Raw genomic sequence first — 13,367 nt, 5'->3', positions numbered from 1 at the left:
CAGAATCCTGGATTCGGTGCATCCCTTGTTTATAATATAATAATTCTGTTAATGCGTAATTTAGTGTGCTTATGGATGTGATGTTTTGGCAGAGATCTGTTAGAACTGTTGCAATTGCTCTTTCTTTCAATAGTAAAAATGATATACCGTATGTGGTTGGCCCACTTTAACACAGACTGAACTGGAGACTACCGTATGAGGGGCCATACAAGTGTATGCCCATCTTTGTATTGTTTTAGCAATGCACCGAATCCACTTTTTCAGGTTCAGCTGAATATCAAATCCTTAATGAAGGATTTGGCTGCATCCTGAACCATATCTGAACCTTAGTTGCATATGCTATAAGAAAAATAAGCACCATCAATTGTTATGTCATTAAGGGTTTGAATTTGAGGCAGCCAAATCCAGCAAAATATGACTTGGCTATTAGAGATGTACAGGCCGGCCCTATACCCACGGGTTCGCCCAAACTTGGCACATAATAATTTTTGGTCGCAGGTGAGAGGGGAAGCCGCGAATCTGTAATATGTTAGAAACTTACCTGGATGCACTCCAACCTCAGCACATCATTTGCAGTTCACTGGCAGTTTCGGGTAGCGCAGGCATAAGAGCTCAACCTGAACCCACCACAAATGATGTGTTGCGGTTGTAGTGCATCTAACAATTCATATTGCGGATTTGCTGCTTCCCGTATCATCCGACGCCTGTCTCTGACAAAGCCGAATGCCTTCTTACAGACTCCTAGCAAAGGAGAAGCAAATCAGATCAATCCCGACCACCACCTGTCAAAACTCCTCTTTTATAAAAGCAATTAAACAGCAGTGCCCCTAGTGTAATCAGTTTTATTAGCATAAAAACTAAAATAAAGTATATTTAACCAACGGATACTTTATATTATGCTAAGTGACCTATTAAAGAATTTCTCTAAACTGGAATATATATACATATCAGTAAATATTTCCCTTTTACATCCTTTCTCTTGATCCACCATTTAGTGATGGGCTGTGTGCTCCCTCAGAGATCAGCTGACAAGAAATAATGCAGCTCTAACTGTAACAGAAAGTAAGAAAGTAGTGTGGAAGCAAAAGGCAAGTTCATTCATTGGCTGATGTGACCTAGCAGTATGTGTGCCTTGGCTTGTTTGTGTGCACTGTGAATCCAATGATCCCAGGAGGCGGACCTTAATTCTTAAAATGGCCATTTTCTTTTTAGGATTACCCAATAGCACATACAGGTATGGGACCCATTATCCAGAATGCTCAGGACCTGGGGTTTTCTGGATAAGGGGTCTTTCTGTAATTTGGATCTCCTATCGTAAGCCTACTAAAAGAAATACTTAAACAGTAATTAAACCAAATAGGATTGTTTTGCATCCAATAAGGATTAATTATATCTTAGTTGGGATAAAGTACATGGTAGTTTTATTATTACAGAGAAAAAGGAAACCATTTTTAAAAATGTGAATTATTTGATTACAATGGAGTCTATGAAAGATGGCCTTTCTGTATGGGTTTCTGGATAAGGGGTCCGATACCTGTACTATTAAAAAAAAATAAAAAATTCATGAAAATGGCTTATTTAGATGAAGAAGGGCTTTACATATGAGCTTGTTTATGCAATATATTTTTATAGAGACCTACATTGTTTAGGGGGTATAGTTTTCCTTTAAAGTGTCTTGGGTGCATTTAAAGTTACTGCAGTGCAGTTCAGGGTGTAGTGAAAAATTGTATTTTACTTCATAGTAATGGGGTTGCCGGCGTCCCTATTCAGATGTGTTACACCTGCTTGGGACCAGAAGTGATGTCATGTCTGATGTGTTTCTTTCTTAGATCTTCCTCAACAACAACACACTTGAGTACCTCTTGTATCAGTTATTGTTTGCTTCATATATAACTCTGTATGTCCAGTGTATGAAACCCACTTATTGTACAGCACTGCAGAATATGTTGACGCTCTATATGTATATGTCAATACAATAATAAAACCTTCATTTTAGAAGGAGATTATTTCATCAGTTAGCCTCTCATGTAATCTGCTTTTATTTGCCCAATGGCATATTAGAACTGTCCCAGCAACTGTTTGGCCGCCGTAACCACGAATGAGTGGTGCAGTTTGATTTTTCGTGTGCCCTCTCTTGGGTATTTTGATTAAATTAACTAGCTTTCAAATTGTGGAGTAAGTGACCCTGGGAACCATACCTTAGGCAGCAAGGCATCGGCAGAGCCTTTGTGCCATGGAGGCTTCATCCAGCTTTGGGGAAAAAAATGTTACAGGTTTCTAATTAGGGAGCCCTCCTATGGCAGATAATACCATCCCAAAGTACCTTTGTTTCTTTGTTTTCAATATAGGCCAAGAGAAAACAGGATTCTTATATTCTGATGTTAAATCAATTTCTCTTGACCTACATAGTTTATAATTTCCATTTAGTTACCCAGTGTGGGCATTTCTGGCCTCTGCTACTTGACTTTTGCTGGGAGGGGAGCCTTCACTTCAGTTTACTCTAACTTGCTCTCTTCAGAATTGTGTAGATTGAGAAGGAATGTGGGGGATGAAACCCATTGCAGGAGGAGGAATTATTTTTAACCTTTCACCCTATATTCTGAGGCAGAAAACATTCTTCTGTGGGTGCCCATGTCCTCCAGTGTAGGTCAACAACATTTTATTTCAAGGAAGAAAGAAAAATACTTTTGCCCATGTAATACTGCCACACATTTATTTTTTGTTAATGGAAAACTTTCCTAAGGCAAATGTAGTGATTTGATACCAACTACGTCCTCCTGTGCCAGGAAAATGGCATCATATTTCAGGATGTGGATTAGGGATCTGAAGGTATGAACTGATTCCTGAGCTGTTTAAAGGCACAAATTGCAGTTGTCACCTGTTTCTGGCATTTCCTGGGCATGTGACAGTGTTGCAGTGTTGAGCTGCCAAGCGAATGCTTTATCACATATTCTCTACAGTTTCTTTTTTTTTTTTACACCAGTGGAATCCTGTTTAGTACTTTCCTCACATAAAAATGATAGATATGGTGGCCCAAGTTCATTCAATAAATACATACATTGCTCACAATCTTTCCAACTGTTACACATACATTTAGTATATATACATACTGATCATTTTTGTAAAACAATATTCTTAATATGTTATATTTAGTAAACTGGTAAGTTGGTGCTGGAAAGATTGATAAGATGATAATGTGTCAGTAAAAAGGGAAAAGTTTTATTAGAGTCTATAATGTATTATTTTAATTTGGCAAAGATAAGCTGGCCATAGACGGGCCATTGCATTTAAAGCAGTAGTATCTGTCCCTTGCTTTCCACTGCATAGTTGGTACAGCTACAGTGTAGCTGTTCTCAAAAATACAATTTTGCCTAAGGAAATAAGATATAATTCTAAGCACCTGATATTCATAAATTACAGTGTTTCTGGGTTTATATTTGTAAATGTTCACTAATCTTGTGGCTGCATTGAAGCAAATCCCACCAACAATGTTCCAAGACACTGCTGTCCAACTTCTGTTGTACCGAGGGCCGGAATTTTTCCGACCTACGTGGTGGAGGGCCGATAATGGAAGCCAGTTTTGACCACTCCCCTTTTTGAAACCGCACCCACTTGAAAGCACACCCATGTTATCACATGAACATACCCATATTAATGGTTGTAGTACAGCAAAAACCTGCCATACCCTGCCTGTGTGTGTGCCATACTCTGCCTTCCCTACCCTGCCTGTGTGTGTGCCATACTCTGCCTGCCCTACCCTGCCTGTGTGTGTGCGCCATACTCTGCCTGCCCTACCCTGCCTGTGTGTGTGCCATACTCTGCCTTCCCTACCCTGCCTGTGTGTGCCCTACCCTGCCTGCCCTACCCTGCCTGCCATACTTTCACTGTGTGTGCCATTCTTGGCTGGTTTGTGCCATACTTGGCCTGTGTGTGCCATACTCTGCCTTTCCTACCCTGCCTGCGTGTGCCATACTTTAACTGTGTGTGCCATTCTTGGCTGGTTTGTGCCAAACTCTGCCTTCCCTACCCTGCCTGTGTGTGCCATACTTTGCTTGCCTTATGCTGCCTGTGTGTATGCCTACAGTGACACAATGCTGGCACTGCTCCTACAGTCTGCACAATAACTATATATTAAAAAACTTTTTAATTGCAGTACCACCTCAGTATATGTTCTTTTTGTAGTATGCAAGGATTATTTGTGGGTTTCTACTGCTCCTGAGGTGTGAACAGGGGAACAATGGGAGTGATTACAGCCTGAGCCTGAGGTGTGAACACTGCAGGGGGTGAACAACGCAGAGATTAAAAGGTGTGAACAACACAGGGGATTACATATTTAAACAATACAGCCTGATTACAGCCTGAATCTGAGGTGAGAACCATGCAGGGGGGGCAATTAATCACAGTACTGATACCATTTAAAGCTTACACAAGAGTAAGCCATCAAAGCAGCCAGACAGGTGGGGGGCCACACAGAGGGGGGTCGCGGGCCGCCAGTTGGACAGCACTGTTCCAAGATATAGTGAAAAGCCTACCTACAAAAGTACAAGTTAAAGGCAAAGGAGGACCAAGTCCATGTAAATATATGATATACCAGTTTACAGGACTTACCTGTGTAACTCATAATCTGATAGATACTGGTATAGGGCTGGGCAGATCTCTGGTCAGTTTAGCCAATGATCCAACAAATAGGTTATCAGCCACATGAATCCTCTATCCAATTAAAACTGTATACAACTTCAAGGCTACCCAGTAGGAAAAAATATTATTTTCAATGATTAAAATGTTATTCAAATTAAAATGTTATCAAGTTGCTACTTCTCCACTTTCAGCTAAACTAATTGTGGACGTACTGTGCCATAACTTTCAAGCAGAGTACACTAGAGTACCTTTTCTCAATTTTCTTGGCACAAAATTGCCCAAGAACATTGTTCCAAAATGCTTCCAGTAGAGAATTTAAGGATCTATAAAAAAAAAAATCCAATGGTAGAGTTGCTACAACCATGCCCACTAGTTGCCATCACTTTGGCTCCAAGTCAGAAAAATGTGTGGGGATACAACTTGTCTGTTTTTATAAATGTGCCCTCTTAGGTATGTAACCATGGCGTTTACACATACACATGAATTCAATTCACGCATGCTTTACCATGTGCCAAAAGCCTTAAAGGTGAAGGAAAGTCATTTTGGCATTTTACTGCCAATAGATTTGCCACTTTAGTGCCACCTAGAACACTATATTTATAGAAATCTTTACCATACCATACCCTTGAAACTACCTCCGTTTGTTTAAAGGAGAACTATACCCCCGGGCACAAAAAGCACTGAAGACTCTTCAGGTCTCTTCGCTGACACCTAACCTGCTTGTGCATTCACAGTTTAAGCGGATTTCCTGCCACCTCCAACTGCGCATGCACAAGCAGCGAAGAGACCTGAAGAGTCTTCCGTCGGTAAGAAGATGTCGGCCAGGTACAATGATGCACTTACTCTGTATTTTTAGCTAGCGGTTAGCGATGGGGACAAACGTAAAAACTATGCGATAAGGGAGAGGTAAGAGGAGGGTCTAGGCAATGATAGTTAAGGGTTCTTTTTGTGCCCAGGGGTATAGATCACCTTAAAGATAGCAGCTGCCATTTTAGCTTGGTCTTTGTAGTTTCCTGCTGCAGCTCTAGCTTGGTAGCTCAGATCACACATTCCTAAGGGAGGAGGAGAGAGCTTTGCAGACTCTGCCCCCGGAAATGAAGGAATTTTCTGAGAGAGGAAGTCTGATACCGAAGAACATGTTTACAAAAAAAGGGGACAAGAAATCCTGTGGTTTTTTTGATAGAGGACTCAATGTAGCTTTTCTGTGAGTGCTCATGGTTGTACTTACATAGACCTTTCTGATAAAGCTTACTTAGTTTTTACCTTTCCTTCTCCTTTAAGGTGGCCATACACGTAACAATTACCATATTTAAAGATCATTTGTACCCTCCATTAATGCTCAGGGCTGAATCGTCAGATATAGAGGTATAAACAATAGAAATTCTAACACTGACAATTCAGCCCTAAATGCAGCCTTTGCTTGGGTGCCGAAAAAAGGCCGAATCCCAAACTGAATCGTGGATTCAGTGCATTCCTAGCAATTGGTTTGTTATATGCCAGTCTTTCAAAAGCAGCTGCCCAGATCATTTGTACCCTCCACTAATGCTCAGGGCTGAATCGTCGGATATAGAGGTATAAACAATAGAATTTCTACTGTACAGCGCTGCGTACGTAAGTAGCGCTTTATAAATAAAAATATACATACATACATTCTAACACTGACAATTCAGCCCTAAATGCAGCCTTTGCTTGGGTGCCGAAAAAAGGCCGAATCCCGAACTGAATCGTGGATTCAGTGCATTCCTAGCAATTGGTTTGTTATATGCCAGTCTTTCAAAAGCAGCTGCCCGGTGATTCCATACACATATGTGTGTGTTATACAGACCAAAGTGACCAAGGCTAGCTTGAGAACAGAATCAGTCAGGGGGGCTGCACAGAATGTTGTTCTCTACCACCAATCACATATTTGCCTTCACACAGGGGAAGATGAACTGCAGTTTCCTATTAGGTCCACCTAGCTGTCTGTCTATCAGGTGGAAATTGACTGGCATCCTACAGCATAAAGTGCTAAATGCCACCTTCAGTCCTGCACAGCCTTGGAATCCACAATCTGGAAGTAAAAAGACTGGGGGACAATTCCAGTAAAGCAGCATGAAAAGTGACCTTTACAGGAGCATTCATTCTGCTTTAAGAGGTTTCTAATACAATAGCAAAAACATGTGTCTATGACTCTATACATACCCTTTAAATGACATTGCCCTTATGCTGAATCACAGAGGTGAACAAATTTGCAGAGTGGAATCTGGCACTAGAGAAATTGCCTTTGGCTGAGGCATGGCAGCAAGCAACACAATTTCACCCAGCTGTTAATATTCACACTATAGCCGTGCCCTATAGTTTATCAACCCTACAAGCAACAGGAATCAGTGAAAACATTAGCAACAACCTTGCACAAAGGGATGGTGACAGATTGTGCCCTGGCAGGCTGCAAACCCACACACAGGGTTATACAGGAATTTATAGTTAGTAGCTGGATACCATGAAGGCTGCACAGAATTCCCAGGACTCCTTAGATTACCATGTTTTTAGACCAAAGGAGGCCCCAGGCAGAACATTAGAGTACCTAGGATTTCAAGGGTGCTGAGCATGGTTATGCAGCCATGTGATGCGGGTACAAGTCCACCAACCCATCTAAAACTGCATAGCAACATTCCCTAGTATTACACTAACTACCCATCAGCCTTTTGGGAATGTGTTTCCCACTTTCCTGTAAGCACCACACAGTCTGGCCTTCAAATTGGACTTTCATAGCTTTCTAGTCCCCTTTCTGGCATTCAACGCCTTGCTAACCTACCCCGTAAACCCTGATATTTTTGTAGGTACTGCCTAAAGTAAAGTGAAAGGCTAGATATGAAAGTTGCAAACATCATTCTATATATGTAAATAATATTGCGCCATATACAAGAGTTCTTCTAGTAGCCGTTAGGCTCTGTGACTGCCTGCCCCACTCCCCCTCCCACTGCGCCACCTGCCTTTACAGCCCGCGCTCCCGCCGAAAGGTGTGTCCCAAATCAGGGGAAAAAGTTCCCGAAGGAAGTCCCGCCTCAAAACTTTTCCAAGGGTAAGATTGGTTTATGGCTCGTCACTCAAGAGTAGGCGAATGCTCCGATTGGTTGGGCAAAGTGTCTCGGTGCACAGCCACGGGGAAAATAGAGAGAAAGTGAGGAACAAACGGTATTTCCATAGAATCTCAGCGGAAAAGCGTAATGTGTGAAGTTTGCGACAAAAGGGAATCATGAAGAGTTTGAAATCCAGGCTGAAGAAACACGAAGTGACTATCACAGTGAGTGGGGACTGGGGCGAACTCGATAAAGGGAAGAGGACATGGAACTAAGCTGGGGCTGGAATAGACTGGGAGAAGGCGAGGGCTAGGGGAACAGCTAGCGGAGCGCACAGCAGATTGGCGCAGATGGGAGATAGTAGGAACCCAGTAGGGCTAGTTGGCGGGAGGAGGGTTAATAATAGGGACGGAGGGAGTTAGGGAATGAGCAGATCCATGGGGATTGGGGGGACAGCACTTGGAAGCAGTCAGGGGGCGCGACAAGTGAATTATGCCCAGTTCTGTCGCCGCTGAGCTGTGTAGTTGTACCGTGAGGTGATTACTCTGGGGGGGGGGGGGGGGAGGGGGTCTAACCTCGGGTCAGCTCCCCCACCCTAACTAATAATAAGGTTACAGGTATAGGCATTGGTCTGTCAGCGATTTATTAAAGAATATCCAGAAAAAACAATAAATGTTTATCCCAAACCTTACTCTAATTGACCTTCAGCCTGGCCTTTTTATATAATTATTTGTAAAAACTATCTAGACGAGTGAAAGGGCTTTATTGCTAAATCTTCCTGTTAGCCTTCAGGCTGGGCCCTTCTGCAGGTTGGTGAGCTCCTCAGGTTGGCAACAACTGGTGTAGGGCAATGAACCTGATAGCCATGATGTTTATTAGAGTGAATGCAGTGGGGAGACAGCAGGATTGTTGGAGAGTAATGACAGACATCAAACTTTATTTAGCCCTGTGGGAGGGGACAAGATGCTTATTATCAGCCCATATTCAAAGTTAATGGGAATTAAAAGCAACCCCACAGTTCCATCAGGTAACAGTAGTGTAGCACAGAAAATCTGCACTGTTTATAATGGAGTAATACAAGCCTGTCACTACTTGACTTGATTGTCAGTAATTCCTATCTACTTTGAGTAAGGGACAATTTTGAATGTTTGTCCACCTTCCAATGAGACTCAAAATGCTTGCCTTCCAATACCCTTTCAAAGAATACAGTGGGAAAGGAGAATACTGGTAAGAGGAAATTAGGGAAAACAAATGAGGAAGAAGCTAGGGAGGTGGCAAGTCTGGGCATGAGGTGGGCAGACAGCATTCTTTGGAGAGGGAATTGAAAATGAGTTATGGAAACGGTATGAGTGCCAGAAGGAATAGTACAATATGCCTTAGATTAAATAAACTGGGGAGACTGCATTATTATGAGGGTTAGATTGGGTAAATTACAGCTATAGAAAGATAAGCTGCAGGTACAGCTCTCTGGGGTAGAACCAGAGAATACACATTAAAAGGGATACACTTGCTTGTGAAAGGAAATTAGAGAAGATGTACAAGGGGAAATAATACCTTAAAGGACATGTCAACCTCAAAAATAACTTTTTGCCCAATAAAAGAAAACATAATTCTAAGTAACTTTCCAATATCAGTTTGTTAAAAATTATTAGTGCTTTAAAAGTTATTTTTTGCAAATGTAATTGCTATAAAAAGCAGCATTTGCTGAACTCCTGGTTTTTACTTTTTTAACAATGTTGCAAGTGCCAGGCTCCTCCAGCGAGGCAGGTCTGTCAGTCTGCTGCCTTGCGTTACATTGTTTCAAATGACAGAGCCACCAGGGCAGAGAATAGAAAGGACAGACAAACACCATTTGTAATAGCAGTTATATATACAAATAACTGAAAAAACATTATAAATATGTAAGACATGTATATTGCAAAGTTGCTTAGAATTAAGTTTTTTTTTATTAGGCAAAAAAACTATTTTTGGGGTTGACATGTCCTTTAAGATTACTGAATCATTAAACTGCTTTGAATAATATTAGAACTGAAAACTTTGATCTCATGTAGTAAATAACCCTTTAGGTTTTTTTAGGGAAGACAAGTGGGTGAAAATTATGGTATAAAATCTGGGAAATGCACCCACTGAAATGTATAAGACTAGAAGGGGGCTGCATAAAATTGGGGTTTGACTATATATGATACAAGTAGACTGATGGCTGCTATAGGTATGAAATCTATTGTCTGGGTTACTTTGGATGTGGTTTTTGGAATAAGGGTCCTTTACAGAATGTGGATTAGTTTTTTATATTAAAAGATTTACCTTAAAAAAAATAGGTTTGCCATATGTTTAGTTAATAATACGTTCAAGCTACTGTGGTGCAGCGAAAAAGCTAACCAGAAGAGAATTGGTCTCTCTCCACCTCTCTCTCTCTCTCTCTATATCTATCTATCTATCTATCTATCTATCTATCTATCTATCTATCTATCTATCTATATATATATATATCCTTATATTTTTGAGCTTTTTAATTAAAGAGTTTCTAGATAATAGATGCCATATTTGCCTTAGTATCTGGCGAGCAATAGAAATTAATCTATTTATACCACCATAAGAAAGAATGAAACCTATGTATAACGGCTAGACATTGCAGTGTATCACATGCTGCGTCATGCAACCAGACTTTTCCCTTTGCAAGATGAAGAGCTCACACCCTTCACTATAGGCTTTTATTCTGATGCACAATTAAAGCTCTGAAGCAAAACATGTTTGTGAAGGTTGTTTTTCACTATTTGTAGCATCATATGCCAAGAAGTCTCTTTTATATTTTTTAAGTTAACAAATGAACCCAAATTTGCAGATATGTACAGAATAACCCATGTTTTACTGAACATATTTAAGAAATGCCTGTAAACATTCTTGAGGTACTCTTGCATGGGAAAGAGTGAGTGTCAAAAAGAACAAGAGGAATTGTTGGGTAGTTGAATATATTTTATAGTATAAACTGTATCGGGGATTATGATTCGAGTAGTCTTCTGATGTAAATGTGTGTTTGTGGCACAGAGTCTAAAGGGCCTCCTGTTTTTAAAAAGTGTTTTTAAGAACTGAAAAAAGGAAACCATGATACATGCACAAACCTTTTCTCAACCTCCCTTAGCCTCATGGTGTAATGCAACCTTTACCTAACCTTGTTTCATTGTCAAGTGATGGATTCTGGGCCTTGAAGTCCCTCTGCTTTTCAAAGAGTTTGTGTACTCCCCAAGTCCCAGAATTCATCCCTTTGCAATGGAAGGTAAAGTAGAGGCTGCATTACACTATGAGCCTAAGGGTGATGGGAAATGGTTCCTGCAAGTATCATGACTTACTTTCGGTTATTTATGTTTGGAAGTTCAGATGGTGTTTGTGTGCCTCTTTTACATAATTCCAGCTAAGAAAACTCATGTTGTAGGGGGAGGGGATACATGACCTATCTACTGCCCAAGGTTTGTTTGCTTTCATCTGAATTTAATATTTATGGGTAATGATACAAGGGACTTGTGTCATTTCACTGCCCAGTTAAAATATTTTGGTGGGGAATCCACTCTGTGCCGTTAACCTAAAGCTTATGGGCTGATGGCTTGCCCAACTGTTGGGATGAATTTATACTATAAAATCCATGGGCACTTTGGAGTTGGCCAATGACCTCTTAAAGTGCCAGTTGCAAAAGTCCGAACAGATGAGCCAAACAGATTATTAAGTGGCCAGAAAACGGACTGAAAACTGATCATTTTTTATTCAAGTTCCATTGGAAATTGCTAAAATGTATGTAACACTGTGGGAGGTTAGTTACACCCTTTTTCAACCATACTGTGCTACTATACTTGTAAAACATCTGATATTTTCTCATGACTGCCTATACTTTATTTAGTTAATGCAAAAGGTAATTGAACTATACATATATGTTTGTTACACTAGTTACCATGGGCGTCCACAGAAGGGGGCAAGAGGGGGCACTTGCCCCCCCCTGGAAAAGTAGCAAAAAAAACAAAAACCTTACTCCGTTTCTGCACTTTCCCCTCAAGCCCGTTTTTGCTGTGCTCCGATTGGATCTTTCTTCTTGTGGATTCACCAATCAGAGCACAGCTTCCTTGACAGACAGTAAAATTGACCAATCAGAGCACAGATGCACACAGGGATCGGGAGATTTTGCAAACTGGAAACAGAAATAAAGACTGAAAAGAACAATCTGCCCCTGTAACTTTACCTGAGAACCAACTCTCAACTTTTGCTGCAGTTTTCATCCCACAGGTACTATACAGTTCTAAAGAATCACTAGCTGACATTAAATTGTTTAATTTATAATCTATCCCCTACCCTAACACATGGAGGGTAAGTTAACTCTTTCCCTCTGAAAAAGCTCATTGTGTGTTTATATATGTGTTGTTGTTTTTTGCACTTACTATTTTTTTTTTTTTTTTGTCATTGTTTTGTTCATTTATAGTAAGTTACAGTGGGGCCAATGTTGTGTATCAGTGCCAGTGTTATAGTGCCAGGGCCTGAATATCTGCCATCTGTACCCACTGCTCCTCATGGCATATAATGTGCTGGGTTTGTAAATACAGACTGCGTCTCACTGTATATAATGGGGAGTCAGTACCCACTGCCTTTCTTGCTATAAAACTAACATAAACACATCTAAAGGGGTGGTTCACTTTTAAGTTAACCTTTAGTATGTTATAAAATGGCCTATTCCTAGCAACTTTGCAATTGGTCTTCCTAATTAATTTTTTTGAATAATTTGCCTTTCTCTTCTGCCTCTATACAGATTTCAAATGGGGGCCAAAAAATATTGCTCTGCGAGGCTACAATTTTATTATTATTATAATTTTGTATTACTTATTTTTCCAAGTAGGCCCCTTAACTATTCATATTCCCATCTCTTGTTTAAATCACTACCTGGTTGCTAGGGTAAATAAGACCCTAGCAACCAGATAGCTGCTGAAATACCAAATGGAGAGCTGCTGAACAAAAAGCTAAATAACTGAAAAACCATTAAAAATAAAAGTGAATTAGAATGCGAACTACCCCTTTAAGCTAACTGATCCCAAACACAAATGTTTGCAGATCCCCTAACAGAAGTGCGCGTATGAATACTTTTACTACTAATACTAAACATTTTAGGGTAAAAAAAAAAAGCACCCCCACCCGCACTTTTGTACAGTATCCCTGGGAGTCAGTGGGAACGGCAAGAGGTAGTTGGGAGGTTAACTTTTTACGTCAGCAGTGAATCCACTAAGTGTCACATTAGCTGTAGGTCAGTCTGTGTATGGGCCATATTTAGCCTCCCCTAGTATCATCCTGCAAAAAAAAAAAAAATATATATATATTTATCTGTTGCAGGATGATGCTAGCTTACTTGCCCCCCCTTGGAAAATTTTCTGCGGACGCCCATGCTAGTTACTGCTGGATTGTTCAAACCTTTGAATGCAAATACAGCATCACAGATGTTTTAGAGTGCTTCGCAATTTTCAGAAGCAAGTTCAACAATATTTAACCTTCACAGATATTTTGCTTTGGTTTATGCACTTCATTCTGATTTCCGTGTGTGTGTATATGTATATATATATATATATATATATATATATATATATATATATATATATATATATATGATAAAGGATGCCGCACTCACAGGTCTTAGGGAAAAAT

General features: G+C 40.4%; 1 protein-coding gene across 4 annotated transcripts in view; it reads left to right on the top strand.

Moving 5' to 3' along the window:
* Window positions 1-7,699: 7,699 nt before the first annotated feature.
* The window catches only part of uaca (uveal autoantigen with coiled-coil domains and ankyrin repeats), a 43,964-nt gene continuing 38,296 nt past the window's right edge, over window positions 7,700-13,367 (top strand). For all 4 annotated transcript variants that reach the window (XM_004912586.3, XM_004912584.4, XM_004912585.4 and 1 more), the window contains exon 1: window positions 7,700-7,921. In XM_004912586.3, coding sequence (XP_004912643.1) covers window positions 7,874-7,921 — 48 coding nt within the window. In that variant the 5' untranslated portion in view covers window positions 7,700-7,873. The remainder of the gene's footprint in view (window positions 7,922-13,367) is intronic.

The sequence above is a fragment of the Xenopus tropicalis genome, chromosome 3 (assembly GCF_000004195.4).
Source record: "Xenopus tropicalis strain Nigerian chromosome 3, UCB_Xtro_10.0, whole genome shotgun sequence".
Classification (NCBI taxonomy): domain Eukaryota; kingdom Metazoa; phylum Chordata; class Amphibia; order Anura; family Pipidae; genus Xenopus; species Xenopus tropicalis.
This window is presented reverse-complemented; position numbering and strand designations above follow the sequence as displayed.